We start from the raw sequence: 24692 nt of genomic DNA on the forward strand, positions 1-24692 counted from the left end.
AGAACACCTGACCAGAGATCAGAGACCATTCCTCCTTACATAATCTCTCTTGAGTTTAGTGACTTTAGTGGTCATTATGCAACAATAATTTACCACAGAATGATGTGACTGACCAGTCAGAATCAAGTATTTTAGAGAGTCATGAGTCACTGTTGTGCTCTGAGGAGAGAAAAGTATGTCCTTTGCAGGCTAATGACCGATATTTGTGCCTGATAAGTATTCATTGGCTGGGATTATCTGTCCTGTTCCACCTGCTGTCATGGTAGAACAGCGCATGACATTCAGGAAGGTAATCCATCCATCCTCAGTCTCCAGCGCTAAGGATTATCACGCTGCTAATTTGCCTCTAGCGAAGCCCGAGGTTGTCTGTTTTGTGTCCCCAAGTCTTGATAGTTTTTCATTTTTCAGTACAGAAGCCAGCCTGGAGTGTGAGGCGATGAACGAGAACTGTGTCAAATTTCATTACTTCTATTTTATGGTACACACAGTATTTTAAAGTGCCGCTTCACTGTGTAGACTAAAAGGAATTGATCAGGAACAAACACGCAGATCATTTGATATGCACGCTCATATTTGCTGGTGTCTCTTTATATGATCATAATCTCCAATTGCATTAGCTCCTTTATCTTTTGGACCCAACAACAAAGTCGAGAACATTTAGAGCTGGCCATAAGCTTCATATCTTACACCCAGAGCTCTGAACTTGCTCAAAGGCTCTCAAACTTACTTTTCTTCCAAAATAAACCCTTTGAATTTATCAAGCTGTTGCGAGATTATCCAACAGACATTATCAGCTTGTTCTTAGAGCTTCTCATTTTAATGAATTATGTATTCGTCCCAGAATGAGCTGCGAGAGCTTACTCTTTTGCATCTAGCCCCATAGCCATCTGAAAACCCGGACCTTTTTCAGCATCGGGAATATCGAATGAGAAGGGCAAGATGGGCTCGCCGCTGGAAGATAAGCTAAGAAACAGCTAATCCTGCAGTCCTTTATGCTTATACTTTCCCTACTAATTTCCACATCATTGAATTCACAATCCTTTCGAACTGTTAAGGAGCTTTTTAATTCAGACTGGCTTTGTCTTTGTCATGTGCATTATGTCAGTTTTAAACTTTAATCAACTCCTCAAAAGCGACAGATGTGATGTGAGAATTTGGTCTAAATGTCATTTTCATGAATTAAATGCTTTGTAATTAATCATTTATCACATTCAGGGCTTCATAAGACTTCGCTTGACAGCTTTCAACCGTGTGTCCACCTACTTTATCTCAATCCTATAGAGACCTTAGTCAGAATGGACTCCATATCTAATTCGGCACTAACAAAATCAAGACACGCAGGAGATAAAAGCAAGAGACAATATAAACATGTCACATTTGTGTATGCCAAATTATTTTATTGTGATAATTCCTCACAGTTTCATTGTTGACATGTGAAGCCAGAGATTACAAAATGGGAATGAATGATTCAGTCCGACTCATTTGAATCATTTAAAAGATCCAACTCAAGAGAATGATTCTTTCACAAATAGGAAATCACTACTTATGAGGGCAGATCAGGGTTATTATTGTTAACTAAAACTATTAAAACCATTTTTGTTCATTGAAATAAAGTTGAAACAACTTTTGAAAACTAACTGAAATAAGTTTGAATTGAAGGACTAAAATTTCCAATTGAAAATAAAAATAAACTAAAACTGAAATAAAAATAAATTAAACTTTAAAAAGTAATATTTACAAAAAGCAAAACTAATAAAAAAAAATGTAAAAAAGCACACGCAATTAAAAAGAAATAATAAAAAATATAAACTAATTAAAAAATAGGTATAAAAAGTAAATAAATAGTAATAAAATAACACTGGTGAATGTCTGAATAACTTATTTTGGGCTGTTCTTCAAACAAAATTTAAAGGAACAGTTCACCCACAAATGTTTGACTGACTTCTGTGAGTAACATAAACATAAAAGGAGATATTTGAAAAATGTCTGTTTTTTCTTTCATACAATAAACGTCAGTGGAGTCCTATGTTGTTTTGGACCCCAATGACTTTCATTGCATATACAATAACTGTACATGCAAAAATATATCTTCTTTTGTGTTCTACAGAAGAAAGAAAGTCATACAGGTTTGACGTCATTTCTGAGTGAACTATCCTTTTTAATATAGTGCATGAGTCATAAAGAACTACTTTGATGTGTATATATATATTTTTAAAGCCTCATTTACATTCATTATTTTGACCAGATCATTGTTCAAAAATCATCTTTTGTGTTCCACGGAAGAAAGAAAGTCAAACGGGTTTGTTATGGCATGAATTCTCATTTGTGGGCGAACTATTCCTTTAAGACTCCATCATTTATCCTCAGGAGAACTGCTGTTTTCTAGTGTCTTAAATCTTAGGATTAACATAAAACTAAGTCATCCATCAGATGTGCTGGTTATCCGTCCTCTCAGTATCTGGGATTAGTTTGACACTTCTTTAATATCTTCTGTTATTTTTAGAGCCGGATTCCTCTGACCCCGTCAAAGCCTTCCTTGTGTTCCCCAGTCTTACCCGATCGTGATAGTTAGCGACACGATGACCTTTGACAGCGTTAAAAAGGGGGATCGCCGAGGCACATCAAAGCGCTTTGGTGCGTGTGGACAGTGTCTATTTTAATAAAGCTGTCAGCACAGAAGTCATGCGCTTGCGTTCTTCAGGAATCTGTAGCGTCGCTGCTCGCTGCCTCCCCTCAAAGCATTTGCCTTCTCATGGATGAACGTTCAGCAAACATCTGCCCTTTACCGAGGAAGCTAAAATTAGACTTGCCGTCTGTAATTAAACAGCAAAAGCAGCCTGTCAGAGGAACTTTGTTTGCCATTCATGCCATTTTTCATGATTGTGCGCCAGCATGTACATATGCATATGTAGGAGGGAGAAAGAGAGATGCAAACAAAGAAAGTGACAGTAAAACGAGTGGGAGAAAGCTGAAGAAATGGAGATGACATTTTGAGTGAACATCAAAAGCAGAGGCTGTGGCCGTTTCACATCTGCACTTGACTGTAGCTTTTAGCACCTCTACACGGGCCGGTGTCTCCTTCTCACATGTGTGCAAAGTCTAATGGAGAAACGCTCCTCAACCACTTTGAACATTCACATATGAGATCAGGCTCTCCCTACTGCTCTTTCAAGTCACCATCAAAGCTCACCAGGAACCATTATACGCGATTGACACCTTTCATAGGCTCACCACTTCCAGGTCTAATGCCAGGCCCCATTTACACCTGATTTTAGCATCTGTCGGTCTCTCTCGGGGATCTGGTCAGGTGGACAGTGGGTCGGATGTGTCTTGTGAGACACTTTAGGAGATGTTTAGGACCATCACAGCATTTATAGTGTGCACTGTTACACCAGTTTGTCACTGAAGGATTGTCTACTTATGTAATATGCAATAATTGTGCCAAAAAACAAGTCCAGGCTAAATGAGAAAACAACAGTTTAATATATATTATTATTATTAATAATAATATGAATATTAATATTAATATTTCTTTATATTATATTTTTGTTTATTTATTTAAATTGATTAAAATGTAATATATTGTATTATGAACATTTTAAATATAGATTAGGTTAATTTTTTAATTATATTTAAAATGTTCAGAGTTACAATTTGATAAAAAAATTTAACAATTATATTGTATTATACAAATATTAGAATAGATTTATATATTTTTTCCATTACAAATTATATTTTACATTTTCAGAATTACAATTTGAGTGAATATTTAATATTATTTTCATAATGTTTTAGTCTTTTGAGGATGTCCTTTTACTTTAATTGCAAGAGCACTAAATCAGCATGAACTCCACAAGTGTGACATGATTATGAATGCTACAAATTTGCATATTTGAATCTACAAACCTACAAATAGTGCAGAATCTTGCAGAACTGGACATGCAGGTTCTGCTGGACTGGGATGATGGCAGGGGAGGTAAACGCATGGCATCTCCATCAGGACTAATAGTAGCCGCTTGGCCTGGTGCAGATCATTTAATGAGATGGAATTGATTTTCCTTTACCTCCCTCATGCATCTGTACTCTAACCAATTACATAAAGAGACTCCCTGAGTGAGCTTTTGCTCTTGAAACCTCTTACAGCTACGTTCAGATGTTGAATTCAAGGTTAGGATGCCCCTAGAGTGGCCTTGATATATTTTGCTACACTCTGGTGCTCCCTAAAAAGGAATTCATGCATTCAAAATTCATTTTATTCATTCAGTTCAAATTTACCTGAGCTCCTGCTACCTGGTTACTGTTGTTGTCATTCCTCTAATTGTGGGTATAGATTTAAGTGTGGACTGTCATTGAGGTCACACAGTATCATGATTGACTGTGGTTTCCATTATAGTCAGCAAGGCAGAAAATCTCTTTTGCTATTATAGTGTATAAGGATTAGAGGCCCTTCAAATGTTCAGTCACTCATCTAGTTGCACAGACATGCTAAAAGCATGCTGATTAACTTATTGATAGTTATTAAACAGTTGGGACTTTAGCAGCGTTTGGAGAACTTTTATTTTCACAGCGGCTCTCCTACCTTTACTGTTTAATGATGCCTGTCTCCTCCAGGCATCCTCATCATTGCTGATGGATGAAGTATATTAAGCTCTAAACTTAAAAAAACCTTCCCATCAAAGATTCTGTCTTCCACTATCCTCATTCTGTCACATATTTTTCTAAAGTACACTTCAAGCCATCGGTATGAATACGAACAGTTAGCACATTTCTTGTTCTAGATAATCTTTGTATATACAGTATATTCAGAAGTTGTCTGCATTAATATTATTATTATTGCAGAAAAATGTCAGGAACGCGTGAAAGAAAGCAGTGCAACAATTCCTTAGTGTCTTAATAATAATAATAATAATAATAATATACTGTATGTCAAATCTTTAGGATTAGAGTAGCGTATAATTGGCCTCAAAAATAATAAACATGGACTAAGGGTATGTTTATACAACAACGATGTACTAAGATGTACTAAAAACGCAAAAGTTTTTCCTTTCCGTTTTTCGCGTTAACGTTGTCAAAACTATCCCCGTTCCCACGGATCTGCAAAAACGACTAAAAACGTTGTATTATTCATGCCAGGCCAGTAGTTGGCGATGTCACTTTGTAAAGAAACACTACAAGCCTATAGGCTGAACAAGTAATATGCGTGCATATGACGTCACCGTTTTCACAAATTTGTGTTTTTGTAGTTTACATGGAGATGATAACGGTATCGTTTTCAAAAACCTGCACTTTGTATCCCATTTTCAAAAGTTTTATTAAACTGTGTCGTGTAAACAGCCCCTCAAAGCCTCTAAAAACTCTCGTTTTGATTTCATGTGGTCTTTAGGAGTAAATATATCGGTTTTAAATAACTATTATTATAATGTAGATTATGTTAGTAATATGACATTCCTATAAAGACTGAGATTTTGCTAACCTTTGAATACGGAGGGACTGTGTGAATCACAGATGGCTTGTCTCAACAATGTCAGAGGAGTGATGAGAAAAGTGTGGAGAAAAACTGAAGGGTTTTGCGTAAGCATGAACCCGTGTGACCCGTGATGCTACTTGTCACATAGCGGCACAGAATTTTGACAGGTTGCTGCCCACCATTGTGATTTCGGAGTTGTGCCAAGACACCACCACACGTTTCCTCTGAGTGCGTCATCATAAATGTACAGTTGATTCAGCTTCTCCACGCACAGGATTTGCATTATGAGTGCATATTAAAGCATATTTGCAATGTTTTGTATCAAGGTCAAGATTATTTGACTTGGCTATTGTAAATTACATGAATAATGCCTAGGACATTCAATGAAAAGGGTAGGCAGCAGTGAGTGAGTATCAGTTAAGTACTGGTGTTAAGTGCTCAGCTCCTGCGGTGTTGTAAACCAACAGACATGGTAGATTTATGATGGTCAAGCCCTCACAATCTAAAAGCAGTCACGGTGTTGTGCTGACCTGAGCCCGCCTGCGGAGGTTTGTGATCTTCACAGTCAGGTGGGTGGAGTGATCTGATGCACCATTGTCCATCTTAAATGTCAAGTCGGAAACTTTACAGCCTTTTCTGTGCTTTTTCACTTTGTTAACAGAGAAAGTAAAGAGTGAACAGGAGATAATTGGGAAGAGAGAGCAGGAATGAGACCACAGGGTGGAACTTAATCTGCATATCTGGTATAAGTCACATTTGAGGTATAAAGCCACAATTACAAGAAACAAAGTAGCAATTGTGAGACATAGTCACAGTTACAAGAACAAAGTTGCAGTTGGAAGATCTGAAGTGACAAATAAAGTGATAATAAAGTCGCAATTATGAGAAGTTGCAAATGTGAGAGATTATGTGAAAAAGATGAGAAATAATTTTGTAGTTATAAAGAAGTCATACATTTGTAATAGTCACAATTATGAGATATAGTCACATTGTGAGATATAAATTAAGTGAAGTAAAGAAGAAATTAAGTGATAATTACGAGAAATAAAATTGCAATTACAAGAAAGTCGAAATAAAGAAATAAAGTGAAACCAATGAGAAATAAAGTTGAAATGATGAGAAATAAAGAAGAGAATGTTGCAGTTGTGAGATAGACAATCACATCTGTGAGAGATTGTGAGATATAAAGTGAGAATTACGAGAAATATAGTGATGATTATGAGAAAATGCGAGAAATAAAGTGAAAAAATTCAAAGTGAAAGTCACATATGTCAGAAATAAAGAAAACTATAAGCAATAAATAGAAATGAGACAAATAGAATTACGAGATATAATGTGAGAGATAAAGTTGATATAATGATGAATCTATGAGAAATAAAGTCTTTTTTTCTTTTCTGTTTTGACCATGAAATGGAAATGGAATTCATAGGAAAGTTAGCAGTGAACAACATAAAGATCTTTTGTAAGATTTGAGATTTCACAATTCTGGTTTCCTATATCCAAATGAACATACAGAGTGCAGAGATTCATTTATCTGTCTTCAACCGTATTCAAGTGCACTTACTATTCATGTCTGTTGAATCGATGACTGAAGACCTCCATACAATTCTGTGACAGAAAGCGAGAGATGTTTCATCCTAAAGAAGACAATCAGATTCGCTCTCAGCCTTTCTAAGTTTCCCTTTGTTGAGCTTTCTCTACAGTGATTGGCCACTTCCCGGTGGTCTGCCTGTCAAAGGCTATGTGGAAGGTGTGAGTGCAGTGTTGTGACGCCTGTCCTCATCTATATCACTTTGCTAACGGATGGCTTACTATTCTGACCTGTGGGTCACGGCAGATATTTTAAGGAGCTTGGGAGGCAATCAAGAATCATTGATGAGAAGTGAACAGCTCTGTTAATGCTCCACAGCTGACCCTAATGTGCCTATGGGATGTAAATGATGTTCGAGGAGAGATCAGAGGGCTGTAGCTCTGTGTTAGGTGAAGGGGGACAGACATGAATATATATTAGCCTCCAGGCTCTCTCGTCTGTCCTGCTGTTACAGCACACGGGCCTTCGTCTTGATTGGTCGTCTTTCTAGCAGAACATCTGTCAGGCCGGCCTGCGTGCTGGAGGAAACTGAGCTTCACTTATTTGACCCATTGGTGCAGTCAAGTAACTTAAAAGCATATTGTGTCTGCCATATTACATTACATTATTATATTACATTACCGTTCGGTTTGTAAGTGTTTTTGAAAGAGGTCTCTTCTACTCACCAAGGCTGCATTTATTTGGTCAAAAACACAGTAAAATCAGTAATATTGTGAAATAGTATTGCAATTTAATATAACTGCTTTCTATTTGACATGTCACATGATCCTTCAGAAATCAGTCTAATATGCTGATTTGGTGCTCAAGAAACATTTCTTATTATTATCAATGTTGAAAACGGCTGTGCTGCTTAAAATATTAATGAATCCTTTCTAGGGCTGTATTTAGAAAGCAATTTGATGAATATCGTAAAATACTTTGTTAAACATATTTGATATTTCAAGTGAACACATTAACTTTGACAGTCCTAAATGTACAGTTTCCACTGACATTTTCTTGTATGAGGAGCATTGAAATTTTATCCTTTGTATCTTGATGTGGCAAGTTTGTATTATGTGCAAGCGTGAATACGATTTTTATGTTTGGTCTGGGACAAAATTAGGGCGACTAAGTGATGGCCAAATTTTCATGTTTAAGTGAAACTCAAATTTGTCAAATCAGCACTCTTTGTAAAGTTCAGAGAATCCATGTGAGAGGGCTTTCAAAGCACAGAGAAGGGGCCAAGCATCAAGGATTTTGAAGTGTTTCTTTCATTCTTGCTTTAACATTGAAGATGAAATGCATTTGCTGATGTTGTGCTCCTTACGCTAACACTAATAAAGCGCTAAAGCAGAATGATGAGTCTGAACAAATGAGTCAGTACCTCAGAGTCAATTCGAATTAGAGGCGTTCAGCAGATGAATGCATAACTGCTGGGTTTCTCTTCCTCTCTGGAAACAATCGGTCTGACAAGTCATTTATTTACATGGTAAAAAATAAGAGCATCCAGTTTACCGTCCCCACCTCTTTCTCTGTCTCATATTTGTTTATCAGTCAAGGGGCAGTCCTCGGCTGTAAATCAGAGCGCATCTGAAAAGCTGAACAGTCCCAATGGAACCGCATTGATGGTCTAGTAATATAGTCCAACGTGCATTTGCATTAGTAGGTCTGCCTCTGGTGGGTAATTGATTGACCTTTTTTTGTTAAAGCCTGTTGTATTAATTGCAGCCCTACTGACACACTGACCTTAATGGATGTTTCTGTCGTCACCTGAGGCGTTAAACCCTTTCCATCTGGCCCCCAATCAGCCCGGGACAGTCCACGTCATGTGACATCATTCTTATTATTTTAGGTGAACCATCAATGAATGGAGATGTTGTAGCTTTTGTAGCTGTCTCATTTGCTATTGCTAGCCTCTGCGAAATTGCTGAAATTGCAAAATAAAAAAAATAAAAAAATAATTAAAATGACTTAAAATATTATAATAAAAGCTTATTCAAAATATTATTAAATACTGTAATGGTAGTATAGAAATAATGCTAAAATAAAGCTGGTATGTGGCACATTCATAAGCACAGTTTAATGGCCTCTATATACTGTCTGTTGGCAGTAACAGGCAGTTGAGGGGCCGTATTAACACATCTCTCGGGACCGCTTCCACAGATGGTCCTTTTGGATTATTTTTATGTAAATAACAGTGCTGTACAGTAGGACATAATGACACGCACGCCTCCTCCTGCGCCATCACTGCTATCTGCTGTCACTTCCATTATTTACCATGTGAATATTTCATGGTGACATCAGTGTTCTGGACGTCCAATGCTGCCAGAGGGGCCCCGCTAATGAGGCACGACGCCCCTCTCAGCTGGTCGCCTCACAGCCGGGCTGAATCTCATGTCTTCCTTTTTCTTCTTTATGTCCCACCACAGCGTCTTTCTCTCTGGCTCCTTTTGGCGTTGTTGTAAGCAGTTCACAACTAGGGTACATAATTAACCTTCATCCTAGTAAAAAAAAAAAACTGGGGAGTGGTGGCGAAGAGCCCAGATTAGGGCACTCCTCCAGTCAGACAGAAAGGCAATGTTTAGTGGTGCTTGCCAAGGCATGACTCACTATTACTGGTGCGCATACTTAAAGTAAGGGATTTGAACAAACCCCTAATCCTAAGTATTAGACTTCAGTGTGTAAATCATCTTGTACTACAGACATGAGTAGCGGTCATTTTTTGTCCCATCTATTAATTTATTTAAATATACTTTAAAATGCAATGCGTGCATACAAGCTCTTAAAGTCCCACTGAAGTGCCTTGAAACACAGCGTTATTCAATGTGTTGACGTAATTTCCACTGCAACAGGAAGACATTGCAGGACATATCGAGCAGCCCCTCCCCCTTTTTAAAATGGCCAATAGCGTTTTATTAACATCACTGCTCGACCGACTGATGATCTTTACAGTGGAACAGAATCAACCCTGAACTTCAGCTGAACAACAGCCGAAATGCATCATTTTCCTGTTATCACTGTAAAGCTGCTTTGAAACAATCTGTATTGTATAAACCGTTATATAAATAAAGGTGACTTGACTTGATATGTGCCATTCACCATAGGAAAAAGTAATTGTGTGAAAAATTGACCAATTTCAGCCACAGCTTCTTTGAGGCGTCATTCAGTGCACTATTTACAGTGTAGGGGCGGAACGCTTTAGATTCTAGAGCATTTGATTGGACAGAAAATCTGAAGTGTAGAATGATGTCATCAAAATCAGTTTTGAATGCTTATCTCTTCTAAATGCGAATTTTGTCATTGTTTTGGAGCACTCTAGCTTATAGATAACCTTAAGGCTAACATATTCATACTAAAAGCCAAAAAAAAAAAAAAATTGGTGATGGGCATGTTTTTTTAAAAATTATTATTATTTCTGTATTGAAATTGATTCTGTTTTATTTTTTGAGGTAATCAAATAAAATATGTATTATTATGTCTCACAGAGACAAAAATGACATCACAGAGGGACCCCTGCAGACAGTCCTGACTGTGTCAAGGTCAATAACTCTCTTAAAATATCAGATTATTTGACCTTTTTATGACAGGACAAGGTTAGTTCAGGTTGTTAAATGTCCCCAAAAACTTGAATTTATTCATGATATGTGTTTAAAAAAAAAAAAAGACATTGGGAAAACTTTTTTTTTTTAAACTTTGTGTTGAAAAAATGATGTTAAAGATGTGTACACAGGAAAATATGTCAAATCTAGTTTCCCCTCACAATTTAATTTCAGCTGCTTTCACATTGAATCTGCCGTTTATAACAACCCTGAACAGAATCAATTATTTGTATCTGATTTGTTCATTGAAGTTGAAAATATATCCTTCTTTTCTTCTGTTTGCAGTGAGGGGGTCTTCAAGTGCCCAGAGGACCAGCTCCCACTGGATTACGCCAAGGTAGTAATGCACTCAGCACTAATCTCTCATGCATTCTGCTGTAGAACAGATTACAGTTCAATCTCCCACAGTCATTTACATCCCTGCACTATACAGTGGAGTTACAGGGGCCTCTTTCTGTACAACTTTCCGTGAGTGGCTCTGCAAGTGTATGAAATACTAATGTGTCAACAATAGCAGGCTATGTTTGTGAGTCAGTGACTGCCCCAGGCGCTAACCCTTCGTCCACGCTTCTCAAACCACCCGAGTAATCACACTAATGAACTACCACAGGCCACTCGTTTCCCTGGGAATGTGGAAAGGATGGAATGAAGAAAGAAATGGAGATGACACATAGATTTGCTTGGAATATGACAGAATATATTTTATGCTGCTTTAATGCTGCAGTGGGGTTTTTCTGCATGGAATTGCAATATATAAACCTAGGTTGTTTGGACAAATAAGCAGTCTCAACTCACACTATTGTTTTCACAATGATTCAGAATCATTTAGCATGTTTAATTGGACATAAAAAGTGCATAAATTAAAAAAAAAAACAAAAAAAACCATAAAGTCCATAAAATATGTTTTCTTTCTAGAACTAGAACGGAAAAAGTAAAGATATAAAAAAGATAGCATGATCATAAACTGCAACACTAGCCAAAGGATAAGAGGAAGCTCAAAAAACGGATGCTGTGTTAAATTTAAAAATGATTTAAGGGTTAATCTCTGTTATGTTTCATTTTACCCTTTAGTTAATTTATCCAGTTGAGCTGAGAAGAGTCTGCAGTCTTTAAAGAGTCATTTTACTCATGTGGTGCCCCAGAAAGTGAGATTAGGAAACCTCCGAGTTCTCCGCAGATGATCAACATACTGTAGCTTGAATTTAACAACAGTGATTTTAAAGCTACTCTAAATCAGTGATTGGCTGCCAGTGATAAAATACACAATCGTACACAAAATGCATCACAAATCTTTTGTTGCTGATGTCAAAAACTGCGTTAAATCAGTGTCTGTGTTTTTTTTTGTTTTTTGTTTTTTCTTCTTTGGTGTAAATTCATCTCCAACTTTCAGCCCTATTACTCTTCTAACATCTGAGTCATCTTCTCATGCAGTGCGTTTGACACGCTTCTGGAAGGGCACATGCACGGAGTTAAACCTGTTCTGTGTTGGAAAGAGCTTTAGCGCACTAATCCGTTGAAACTGTGATTTGCATGAAGTCAGGGGGATAACTCTACTCATCCTGGAAAGCCTGGAGTGCTGCAGGAGGGGTGTCTGATGCTCATGAGGCCTAAACACACACAATTATAGCACAAGCAGTAATTTCTAAAGACCCGACAGCCGTCCAGTCGCCCACAGATTACCCATCCACCTCCGCAGGGCTGTTGTTCAGTGCCTGTCTTTGCCTGTTTGAGGTTGGGTTCACCACACGTCTCATGTCTCATTTGGTCTACCTGCTCTGTCAAAACTAAAAAGTGAATAATTACACTACCGTTGAAAAGTTTGGGGTCAGTGCTGCAATGTAATTTTGAAAGAATTTAATACTTTTATTCAGCAAAGATGCGTTAAATCTGGAACCCCATTATTGATAATGGTTAACAGTGACAAAGCGCCCTGAAGTTATCCAACTTATGCAAATTAGTGGCAGCACAATTCTGCATTTTTTTTTATACTGAAGATTTGCCTTCTTATATGTATTGTATTTATTCATTTATTTTTAATCTACAAATCTTCCAACAATCATCAGTTGTTGTGTGTATGACAGCATGGCACAGTTGCGAGAGTTTATCTTAGTATGCCAGAAAATCTGTCAATGAAAATGAATTTGTGTGTGTGTGTGGTTGGGAGGGTTAGGGGAGGCGGCTCTGTGTGGGATGACATGGGTGGCGAACGGCCACGTCTTCAGTGCTGCCTCACGTGTTGTCTTAACACAGCAGATCTGTGTGTGTGTGTGTGTGTGTGTGTGTGTGTGCGTGTGTGTGTGTGTATGTAAATCCTGCCTGCAGCGGATTTGGGCTGATTGGATGGAGTACCGTCTCATCCTTCATCGACTTTATGGCTGAAGGGAAGATGCAATAGCCGCTGAATGCAACGTACACACACAGACGCACGTGTACACACTCGTTTCACGGGCCTCTAGTTGAGGCCATCCGTCTCCGTGAAATTTAATTTGATCGTGTAGCAGTGCATTTGTGTTTTTGACAAAACATTATTCTTTTCCCTGTCTCTCAAAATCCGTTTTACGCTTAGCGTTTTTTTTTTCATGGCGTTTCATCTGTGTTTATGTAGAATAACAATATAAAAGCATCAATGTAACTGACTATGAATGACTACAAAAGTGCAATTTAAACATATATTTAAAATAATAAAGATATTGAATCTAGATGGTCATCTTTCTTTAGAAATTATGCTCGTTATAGATGATTATATATGAAATTTCACTTGAAAAATGATTATGGCAGCAGTAATTCATCAAATTATAATAAAATTATGGAAAGAGCATCATAACTAGATTTATATCTTCAATTTAGACATTGTTGAGCCAATTCAGGTATGTGGTTTGCAATCTTGCTCTTCATTCATCACAGATTTTGTGAGTATATTTGTTACATTTTGTTACCTAATTTGAATAATTTAATTACTAAATAAAGCGCTAAAACAACAGGAACAATTCATTATTAGTGAATTTCCCCCACAGTGTCAGTATTGATTTAAATTGTGTCAGAATTACAAAAACTGGCTGTGAATTTAATTTAACTTCAGTTAAATTAATCAGTTTTCATCCCAAGTGAACAATATTGCGACTTCCAGGAAAAGGTAACACTTTATTTTAAGGTGACGTAGTTACACATTACTACATGTACTTACTATAGTAATAAAAGTAAATTATGCATAATTACAAGTAACTAACCATAAACCAAAGACTAACCAAAACTCTATAGTAAGGACATGTAGTTAATTGTACTAACTCAAATAAGTACTAAGTGATATTAATGTAACTACGTCACCTTAAAATAAAGTGTAACCCAGGAAAATTGCCGCAAAATGGAAATGGAAATGAAAATCTAAGTTAATAGCGCTGATGAAAAGTTGTGTTCCTCAATCAAATTATATTTAGAGTACTTATTTTATTATTATTGTATGTTTTTAATTATTATTTATTTGCATTTTGGTTTTCATGCAGAATTTCTGATATCCCAAAATCTGCATCTCTCTTTCTACAGTATTTCTTCAAATCTCCCTCTTGCTCGTTCTCTCTCCTCCACCGTCATACGCCCCCTAATGCTGATTGGCTACACGTTTGTTGTTGTGTTAGGTTGTGTCGGTCCGACCAACTTTCAAACAGTATTTTTCAAATATAGCTTACCCCACCTTTAACTAGACGAACACTCAGGAAAATAACATAGGCTTTCCACACATTAACAAAGAAAACACTGTTCAATGAACAGAAAGAACAGAGGGTTTGAATACACACAGGGATAAATAACGGAACAGGTGTGTAACTCAATCAGAAACCAGGGAAATAAACTAGTAACAAGAACTCAAGCAAACATTGACAGGGAACAATAAAAACAAAAACTAAACACAACATAACCCTGACATAACCTCAAATTATCTGATTGGTGTGAAATTTTATGAAATACTCAGTCAAGTTACACATTTATTGTTTTATGGTCAATCATGTCTGTCATTTCCGAGTACTCACACCTATCCTAATGTATATCAACAGACAATCCCTTTTAGCGTGGGAGACGCCACAGGCGGATACTGTGCCATAGTTAATAAGTGAACGTTTAAATCCAGACCTCTGTCCTGTCCTTGAGTGGTTAATATATGAGTGTGTTCTAAGAGAGGAGACAGCGTTGATTAATGTGTCCTTGGTGTAATGGTGTGTTATAGATCTATCCTGACCCTGAGCTGGAGCAGCAGATACTGGCGCTGGCCATCCGCTGTATTCACAGTGAAGAGGGCTGCCGCTGGACCGGCCAGATGAAACAGCTACAGGTAATGATGATTTTCTCTTTTTATGATGCATTCTCTTTATCCAGTCGTTTTTTTTTTTCTGATGCTTTGTGAAAATCTAACGTAGCATCTGCTTGTATTGTGTCTAGTAGTATCTGTTAGTATTGTCTGTTAGCTAGCACTGATTTGTTTAAAATGTGTTGTTGTGTTAAAGTGATATTTCACCCTAAATTAAAAATGATGTACACTACAAAGCATACTTGTCTGTTTCTTTTCCAGAGCCACTTCTCGACCTGCGCCTTCAACGTGATTCCCTGCCCCAACCGCTGCTCCGTCAAGCTGACGCGCAGAGACCTGCCCGAACACCTGCAACACGACTGCCCCAAGCGCAAAGTCAAGTGCGAATTCTGCGGGAGCGAGTTCACAGGAGAGGCCTATGAGGTACCGAGGTCAAATCACGTCCGAGACACATTGTAATAGAGTGTTGCAGGCCCGTTGTAGAGTCCTAAAACCTGGAAACAAGCATGTTAGCACTTCCGGTTCCATCGTTCTGAAAATGTGTTTTGGGTTAAATGCCTGAAATAAGGTCTGTGGTTAACACAAGCTCAAGATATTTTCACATTTTATACTATGACAAAATACATTTGTAATACCTTACACTGAATTTCTTAAGCTTTTACATGTCTTGAAAAAGACACATGCTAACAAGTGGCTAAGTGGGACTACAGAGGTCGTCACAACTAACCTTGCTGTGTTTATACTCCCGCTCTATTCTTACTCAAACTTTTGAACTAAGTTAAGATTGAAAGAGTTTTTGGAAGATTGAAAGAGTTCTTCTGCTAGTTACATTTACAGTAAACTTCATTTGCGAAGATTATCTTGATGAACAAAATGTGTAAAAATCATACATTTTTTTAGTCACAGAGCTTATTTTCTTCAACAGTTCAAATGTCAATGGAAAAAAATCCTATTGGCTTTTGTTGAGAGAACCAGAGAACCCCGCTAACTTCATCCCTGCAGCACTCTATTGTTTGGAATATTAGCCTTTTGGATGCATTAGTGTATTAGCTTTCTTATTTGATTACTGTGAGTTTGTGCTCTATAATATGGATTATTACATGAAGGAAGAGGCCTGTGTGCTGCTCACCATGGTGTAATTCTGCAATGTGTGAATTGTAAGAATTCGTAATTATCAAATTGGCAGCTTGCTTTCGTAGTAGCACAAGGACGGGGGTTGTTCGCTAATATAGTGCCACTCCTATTTTTATACATGTAATACAAACCTCACAATGTATAAAAGTGGAATTTAAGCATTTTTAATTGCATTTTATGGGAATCTTTCTTTTGTGTGTCGTGGGTAGGCTGCAAAATTGCACTAAATTGTTACAGTTTATGATTAAAGAACTATTTTATTTGGGATTTGCCACTTTTATAGCCAGTGGTGAAATTTGTCTGTCTCTTTGCATGAAATATGAAATTGCTTGCAAAGCAGATATGATATAAAACAAACATTCTAGTTAGGGCTATAATACACCACATGACTATTGCCCCGATTTGAAGTTTGAAAGAGTCGATACTAGTTGCCTAAAGAGTAAATTCAAAGCCAGTCTGCAGATTTTGTGCAGTCATAGTTGACAAATTTCACAGAGAATCGCATAATGTATGACGGACACAGACTCTGATGTTTTTTGCTTCAGACTATGAATCCATCTAGATGTCATTTCAAGCATCTGTCATACCTCTCCTAGCAAGGTGTTGCATGTTTCTGCATGAGTTTGTGTTTGGAATGGCTTGAAGGTCTGTTAGTGAGGCGTTTAATGTATAATGCTCGGTTTTTCTCTGTTACCATTTAGAAAAATCAATGTGTATGATTCCTAGAGTTCTTACTTTCTGGCATTAATTATATACTCTTAAAAATAAAGGTTCCACAGATGTTTAATTAAAGGACAAATTGGGTTCCACAAAGAACCTTTCATGGAACAGTTCTTAAAAGAACCATTTTTTTCTTATCACTCTTAAAAAAATAAAGGTTCTTTATTGGCATGTATTGTTCCATGAAGAACCTTTAACATCCATAGAACATTTCCATTGCACAAAAGGTTCTTTATAGTGGAAAAGGGTTCTTCAGATTATTCAAATTCTTCACACTTTAAAGATCTGTTCCCTTAAAGTTTTTTTGGGGAACCAAAATTGGTTATTCTATGGCATCAATGTTAAAAAAAAAATTGAAACCATTTTTAAGAATTCCACTATAAACAACCTTTTGTGCAATGGAAATATTCAATGGATGCGGTTCTTCATGGAACCATTGATGTACCATCTATATGCCCCCTCTACACTGTAAAGACTGTGTCGGGATGGGTGTTGATGTTTCAGCTGACAAAAAAAGAGTGCCACGACAGCGAAAAAGCAGATCATTTCATTTATGCAAAACCTAAACTAACCTAAATCTTCAACAGTGGTTTTCTTTGCAAGCTCTGGCAATATCTTCAGAAAATGCGAATCTAGGTTCTTTTCTTTCTCTCACATCTCCATCTCCTTTCAGAACCACCAGGGCATCTGTCCGCAGGAGAGCGTGTACTGCGAGAACAAGTGTGGCGCAAGAATGATGAGGAGACTATTATCCCAGCACACCATGACAGAATGCCCCAAACGCACGCAGCCCTGCAAGTACTGCGGAAAAGAGTTTGTGTACGACACCATCCAGGTGAGTGACACGGCACAGCAAACCTCTACACCCAAATCATTCAGTGCTTTGACGGCTGTGGTCTTACATCTGTACGACAGAAAAATGGATACAAATAGTGTTTGCTTATTGACTTTTCTGTGCGCACGTCCAACGCCTGGTGTTGATGGAACAGTAGCCGCTCAGTGGTGAATTAAAAGGGTTTTGAGGCTCCACAGGGTGGGATGGCAGTGGGCCTGTGACTACATAAATGCTGGCTTTCATTCTAGATTCTAGGTTTGGTGCCAACCACAGCTTGGACTGGCCTTGCTTCTTTTCATAACACCTGCGTTCACACACACACACAGAGATATACATTCTGAAAACACAGTGAGATTCAGCAGCCCCAGCTAACACACACACTAGCTCTGTTCCAAAACCTAGTGCGCTGCCTCGCTACATCTGTCATGGAACTTTATAAGTGACCAAAATGTGAGTGCTCTACATAAGCAGCAAATCAAACAAATAGCGCTCCTCAGGAAAGACTAGATTTGTAGGTGATTTCAATTAATTTAGATGTTAGCATGTTGCTAAGCTAACACAATGATAGCCTAGACATATATATAGGGTTAGTTCACCCAAATATGAAGTTCACCCTCATGTCGTTCCAAACCCATAAGTCTTTTGTTCATCTTCAGAGCACAAATGGAGATCTATGTATTTAATGAAATCTGAGAGCTTTATTTCCCTCCATTGACAGCCTATATTGAAAAAAAAGTGATGTTTCCCCATTCAAAGAGATAGGAGCTGCACTCGACCTGTGCCCGAGAGACGTTTCAAAGATGGCCGCCAAGTGAAATGACTTGTCTTAAAAAGACTTTGCCACAGTGCATTTAAATTGAATTCTGCCTCAGAATTTGGTTAAAACGAGGGATATTAGTAGGTGGCGTAATTAAGTCACCTACCTTTTTGCACAGCACTTCGTGTTGTGAACGCCTATGATGCCTTAAAATACTGTCTCTGTAGGCACCCGTAGGTTTTGGAACCGAAAAACTGGTCTTTTAATTTCCGTATACAGAGGAGTATTCACATTTCGTTTTTCTTTTGTTGCATCATTTCTTACTTTATGACTAACATTTGGCCTACACTTCAATCCAAAGCCTGAACATTTATCAGTATGTGAACTGACCCCATGACTTTGGCGTTTCTAGTGTCACGCTACAGGAACACGAGTGCAGCGACTCTTATAGATGATCTCATGATGATTTCATGAATCCATGCATATTTTAGTTCTTGCATCTCAGAGCTCAAGCTGTTATTGCTCAAGATATCACAGCACAACCTACTGATTCACGTCAATGCTGACTGTTGCCTTTCATCCCCCAGAACCACCAGTACCACTGCCCTCGCTTTCCTGTGCAGTGTCCTAATCAATGCGGCACCCCGAACATTGCACGTGAGGATCTGGCGAACCACGTGAAGGAGAGCTGTGGCAGCGCGCTGATCCTTTGCCCCTTCAAGGAGGCCGGCTGCAAACACAGAGTGAGTCCTGCGCTGTAACTTCACCGCATTCATATGCTGCCCAATGCAGTTTTCCTTCCTCCACACCTGTAAAACTATGTGTCTGAGTCAGTAAAAAATTCCTTTGAAGCTTATCATAGAAGACTGCTTTTAAGGATGGGCTGTCTGCTGTGAGATATCATATTTGCTAGTTTTTGAGATCAAGGGAGTTCGGGGAAATACTTTTTTAATGCACTTTGCAGGTATCACTGTCAAAAACTTTACTGTAACATGTTTCTGGTCTCCTGTTTTTACTTGCAGTATATAGACCCGAGAGTACGGTGGACTAGCAGTGCTAGTTAAAAAAAAAAAAAACTAAAATAAATTATCAGTTTATTAATTGAAAAAATAAAAATAAAAACTTTAAAAATATTAATAAATCACTTTTCAAATGAAAAAATAAATGTAAAACTTATTTAATTAATTATGCTTAAAACATTTTGTTAAACGTAACAGTAAAATAATAAATAATTTATTTACATGTTTATTTTTTATTGTTGTGTTGAAAAATATAAGTAAATGTAACCGTAAAATAATTAAATAATCACTTTTCAAATTGTATTAATTTATTAATAATGTTTTATTGAGTAATTAACAGTAATTAAATAAATCATTTTAAATATGTTTATTTATCAGTTTGAAAAGTGATTTATTATTTTATTAATAGTTACTATTACATTAATAGTTTGAAAATTGTAGATAAATGTAGCAGTAAAATAATTACTTTTTGAAATGGACAAATAAATAGACATATTACAACTGTTTATATAGTTCATGTTTCAAATTTTAGTTAGATGTAACAGTAAAATAATTAATCACATTTCAAATTGACAAATAAGTAGATATTTTAAACTGTTTATTTAATGAATCAGAAAAAGTCATTTGTAAATGTTAATTATTTTATTAATTACCAGTTTATTTATTGTTATTTAACTACAGTTTTTTAAAACATTAATTATATAAACATTTTTAAATATATCAGTTTATTTGTCAGCTTGAAAACATTATTTATTTACATTTATATTTTTGAATTAATACACTCATACATTGATTCATAGATGCATTGATTCGTGTCAAATTAAATATGATGTCTACAATGATAATCAAGGTCTATTATGTTAATAGCATTGTGCAGATCAAAACAAGATGAGCACGTTTTAGTCAGCACTCAAATTTATATTATGCTTATGCAAATGTTCTGTGCTCCGGTTTATAGTGCCCAAAGATGGCAATCGGACGACACCTGGAGGAGAGCACAAAATCCCACCTAACCATGATGTGTAATCTGGTGGGGCGGCAGCGACAGGAAATCATGGAGCTGAGACGTGAAATGGAGGAGCTGTCGGTGAGTCACGACGGCGTTCTCATCTGGAAACTGACCGACTACTCGCGCAAGCTGCAGGAGGCCAAGCTCCGCAACAACCACGAGTTCTTCAGTCCGCCCTTCTACACGCACCGCTATGGCTACAAGCTGCAGGTGTCCGCGTTCCTGAATGGCAACGGCAGCGGAGAGGGCTCGCATCTGTCCATCTACATCCGCGTGCTTCCCGGCGAGTACGACAACCTGCTGGAATGGCCCTTCTCCTACAAGGTGACCTTCTCCATTTTGGACCAGAGCGACCCATCGCTGTCCAAACCTCAGCATATCACGGAGACCTTCAACCCCGATCCCAACTGGAAGAACTTCCAGAAACCGTGCAGCAGCCGGAACTCGCTGGACGAGAGCACGCTGGGTTTCGGCTACCCCAAGTTCATCTCGCACGAGGAGATCAAGAAGAGGAACTACATCCGTGACAACTCCATCTTCCTCAAAGCTTCCATAGAGATCCCACAAAAAATCATGGCCTGAGGACGTTTTGTCTTGACGTACATCTTTATGGACCCTTCTTCCTCTCAGAAACTCTACCGAAAGACTCGGAGCTCGTCTATCTGGTTATTAGGCTGGTTTTGAGGTATCTACGTGTAGAAGTGTTTCGCAAAATCATCACTTTAAAACGTTTTGGATTTGCTTTCTAACACACTCTTCCTCAAATTACAGCAACGCCTTTGGACATTCAGTAGTGCCTAGAACATTTATTTTAATTTAAATGTTATTTTTATGTCATTTCTCTCGCAAATGTCAAGTGAACGATTGAAGCGGACTGTGAAAGGCTATTCGTAACCTTTGCACTTTGAGAATGTTCTTCGGAGGCGAGGCAACGGAGCTCCGTGACACGGTGGCAGGCATTCGGCGTACACACACTAACCCTCTTTTTACCCTTTTGTGTACACGCTTTCGCCCAGCACCGGTCCTTGATGAGAAACTCAACAGAAACTCAAAAAAGCGTTGATTTCCTGTTTAACTCGTTTTAAGTAAACTAACAACAGCTGTGAACTAAATGTAGCTTAACTCGCTCTAGCGGTTCGAGATTTGTTCGACACAACGGTGCATAGTAGTATTTGATGATACGTTATGTTTTTTCAATACTATATAACATTTGGGACAGATTCAGAGGTGCTAAAGCATGGTGGCAAGCGTTTTCGTTATTGTACAGTGGAAAAACGACACATGCACTCCGGTTCGGATCGAAAGCCATGCGAGAGATTGTTTACATTCAGTCTGTGGGTGTTTGTGAGGGTTGCATTCACAGGTCACATGATCTATGACATGGATCAGTTTTTTTGTACTGTATACCTGTATTCTTAACCAGCGTGTGAGGGCTTGTTGCGTTGCGGCGGACAGATGAGCAAAAGGAACCAAATTTTTTTAATATGTGAAAAACATTAATGTGAGCAACCCGTTGCGTTTGTGTCATAAACAGAGGGGGATTTCGAATGTGAACTCTGGACTCGCATGCTCAGTTGACTCTTTCTGTTCTTTGTCTTACTCTGTCGGACGCTGGCAGATGATGAATAGAAAGGTGCGGGCACTCGCAACGGCTGCCCAAAAGCGCGTCGAGTGCAAGGGCGTCGTATTCGAGTGGCGCTGGTAGCCATGGTTACCCGTGCCTGTTAAAGCAGCATGTGAACGAGAGGAGAGTTCTTCCATGTGCCTGAGGAAGATGAGCCTTGTGCAATATGGCTGCCATTGCTCCATACAGACCAGTGGAGGACTTTGTCAATACTTATTATATATTATATGTGAATACTAATTAAAAAAAAACATGCAAAAAGCACATTCTTCTTCACATTTAATCTCGCTATGAAACCAGCTAATATTTTGCAATGATTTTGAGAAAACCTGGGAGAAAAAAACAAAAACAAAAGACATTTTTGCTAAGATTCTGTATTTTACAAAGTACTTCAGATGTTTTCTACAACTCTTTTTGACGATGAGTTTCGGGGGCTGTACATTGACGTTTTATGGACCCTTTTTATGTTTCACCTCTGTGGCATTTTCTCAGTCATTTTGTTTTGTCTGGTTTGGATTTTGCATATTATGTCTGTATTATTTCCTCTTGAAGAAGTATTTATTTTAAAGCGCCATGACATAAGCTTGACAAGAAATGGTGCAGATGTTTTTATATGTTGATTTGATGATTGCTTGTCAAATATCACTTGAAATAAAACAATGTCTACAAGGTCTGCTCTGATCAGGTTTTGTCTCTTAAATGTTGCTGGAAAACCCCTCTGAGCTCTCAGTTTGTCTCACGTGACTGTCGGCATCTCAAAGTTTACATGGCCCGCAGTCGCAAATGTTTACCAATCCCTCGGGAGCCGCACACAAGACCAGCAACACAAAGCTTTTGTAGAAGAAACGGCCCACAGTTGACCAAAAAAGAACAGCATATTCTCCAATTTAGTCTCAACTAACTTCTATAAGCCTTGTTCAGACTGTCAGTCCAAATCCAGTGTCCAGTGGAATCCAATCATATTCAAGTGTGAAGGGCAAATAATACGTTTACAAATCCATTTTGAGCTACATTCAGATTTCTGGAATTCTGTTTTAGTCTGACCACTCAAATTGATTGACCACTCTAACCAGATGTGGGCCGGATCTGGGCCGACACTATGTTGCTGTCTGGGTTTGTTTCTGCAGAGACTTTCAGCATGTTTCCTTTAACATCTGACATGTTTATGTCGTGGCTTGAGAAAGTCACATGAACCACGTGAAATCCGATTTCAAATATGAATGTAGCTCGAAACGGATTTGTATTTTATTTTTTGCCATTCACACTTGCTAAATCTGATCGGATTTCAGTCAGATATGCACAAAAATCGTATTTGGACTGACATTCTGAACTAGTCTAAATAACTTTAGAAACTTTCCATAAGACTCGTTCACCCTGTCAGTCCAAATCCACTTTATGTGTATATCTGATTGAAATACGATCAGATTTAGAAAGTGTGAACGGCAAAAAATCACATGAAATTTTTTACAAATCCGTTTTGAGCTACATTCTTATGTGATTTGAAATCTTACTCAAATCCCATTTCTGGAAATCCTTTTCAGTCTGACTGATCTGATCGGATTTCATGTGGTTTATGTGACTTTCTCACGGCAAGTAAAACGTAAACATGTCAAACGTTGTTATAGGAAACATGCTGAAAGTCGCTGTAGAAACAAGCTTGTGTTGTTTCAAAGTGACTGTTGGGTAAAAAATTACAATATAATGGAGACATGTTGAATTTTGAGACCAGCGGAGACAACAGCATGGAATAAAGCCACGCATACCAGCCTCCTATACAGTTCTGCCGCTGTCTTGAAGACGTAGTCCATCGCGGCGTCTACATTGTCATGTTGCAGCCTAAATAAGACAACATCTGTATTGCAAACCCCCCCATGTTGGCATTGTTGTTGTTGTTTTGGGCGTATGCCTACCAACACAACGTCTTTGCCATAGAATCCAATGCAGATATTCCGAAAAAGAAAAGAGCGCCATTTGAACAGGTGCGATACACAGTGTGGGCACAATATTTGAGATCAGATTCCAATCAGATACACAAATAATCTGATTTGGACTGACAGTGTGAACATACAGTAGTGTCCACAGTAAGATCCAATAAAATGATGTGCAGCCAAAGTTCCCACGTTTGGGATTGGGAATAACAGAGAGTTGGGTCTGGAAAAGCTATCAAATGGAAACTTCTATTGTGAATATACATTGTCTTGTTGCTCTTAGCTCTGAAATATTGCATCAGCTGTTCCTTTGGAGTGCAATCTCTATGAAATGAATCAGAAAACCTTAATTCAGTGATCACAAACCACTGGAAATGCATTGATGAAAAGGTGTGGAAACCCTTAAAGGTCTTTACAGATACACTTTGGCTGAAATGGCTCATGTCACAGCTTTTATTTCATTCACTCCATTTGCAAGCAGTCATGACGAGTGCCAAGTCTGCACAGTTTTTTTATTGCTTTGTTTTAACAATAAGTGAAAGGGGGCTGAATCTCATTTCTACCCTCACATGTGCTGATCTCCCCCAGAGATGAAGGGGAGGAAGTGAAGCAGACACGTGCTCAACTTTGATGTCGTGCCAGATGTTTTCTCTGGACTCTGTACGGGTGTATGGGAGTTTTTGGAGAAAAGAAGGCATACAAAGGCTTCTCACAAGTCCCCCAGAGGAGAAAA

The 24692-nt window shown here is 38.0% G+C and overlaps 1 protein-coding gene across 1 annotated transcript in view; it reads left to right on the plus strand.

The window, feature by feature from the left end:
- Window positions 1-22704, plus strand: part of traf4a (tnf receptor-associated factor 4a) — a 36261-nt gene extending 13557 nt beyond the window's left edge. Inside the window, exons 2-7 of the mRNA XM_084125318.1 lie at window positions 10922-10973; window positions 14853-14957; window positions 15195-15356; window positions 17461-17622; window positions 18967-19122; window positions 20357-22704. Coding sequence (XP_083981444.1) covers window positions 10922-10973; window positions 14853-14957; window positions 15195-15356; window positions 17461-17622; window positions 18967-19122; window positions 20357-20989 — 1270 coding nt within the window. The 3' untranslated portion in view covers window positions 20990-22704. The remainder of the gene's footprint in view (window positions 1-10921; window positions 10974-14852; window positions 14958-15194; window positions 15357-17460; window positions 17623-18966; window positions 19123-20356) is intronic.
- Window positions 22705-24692: the final 1988 nt, after the last annotated feature.

This window comes from Abramis brama (genome assembly GCF_963993115.1).
Source record: "Abramis brama genome assembly, chromosome: 10".
Classification (NCBI taxonomy): Eukaryota; Metazoa; Chordata; class Actinopteri; order Cypriniformes; family Leuciscidae; genus Abramis; species Abramis brama.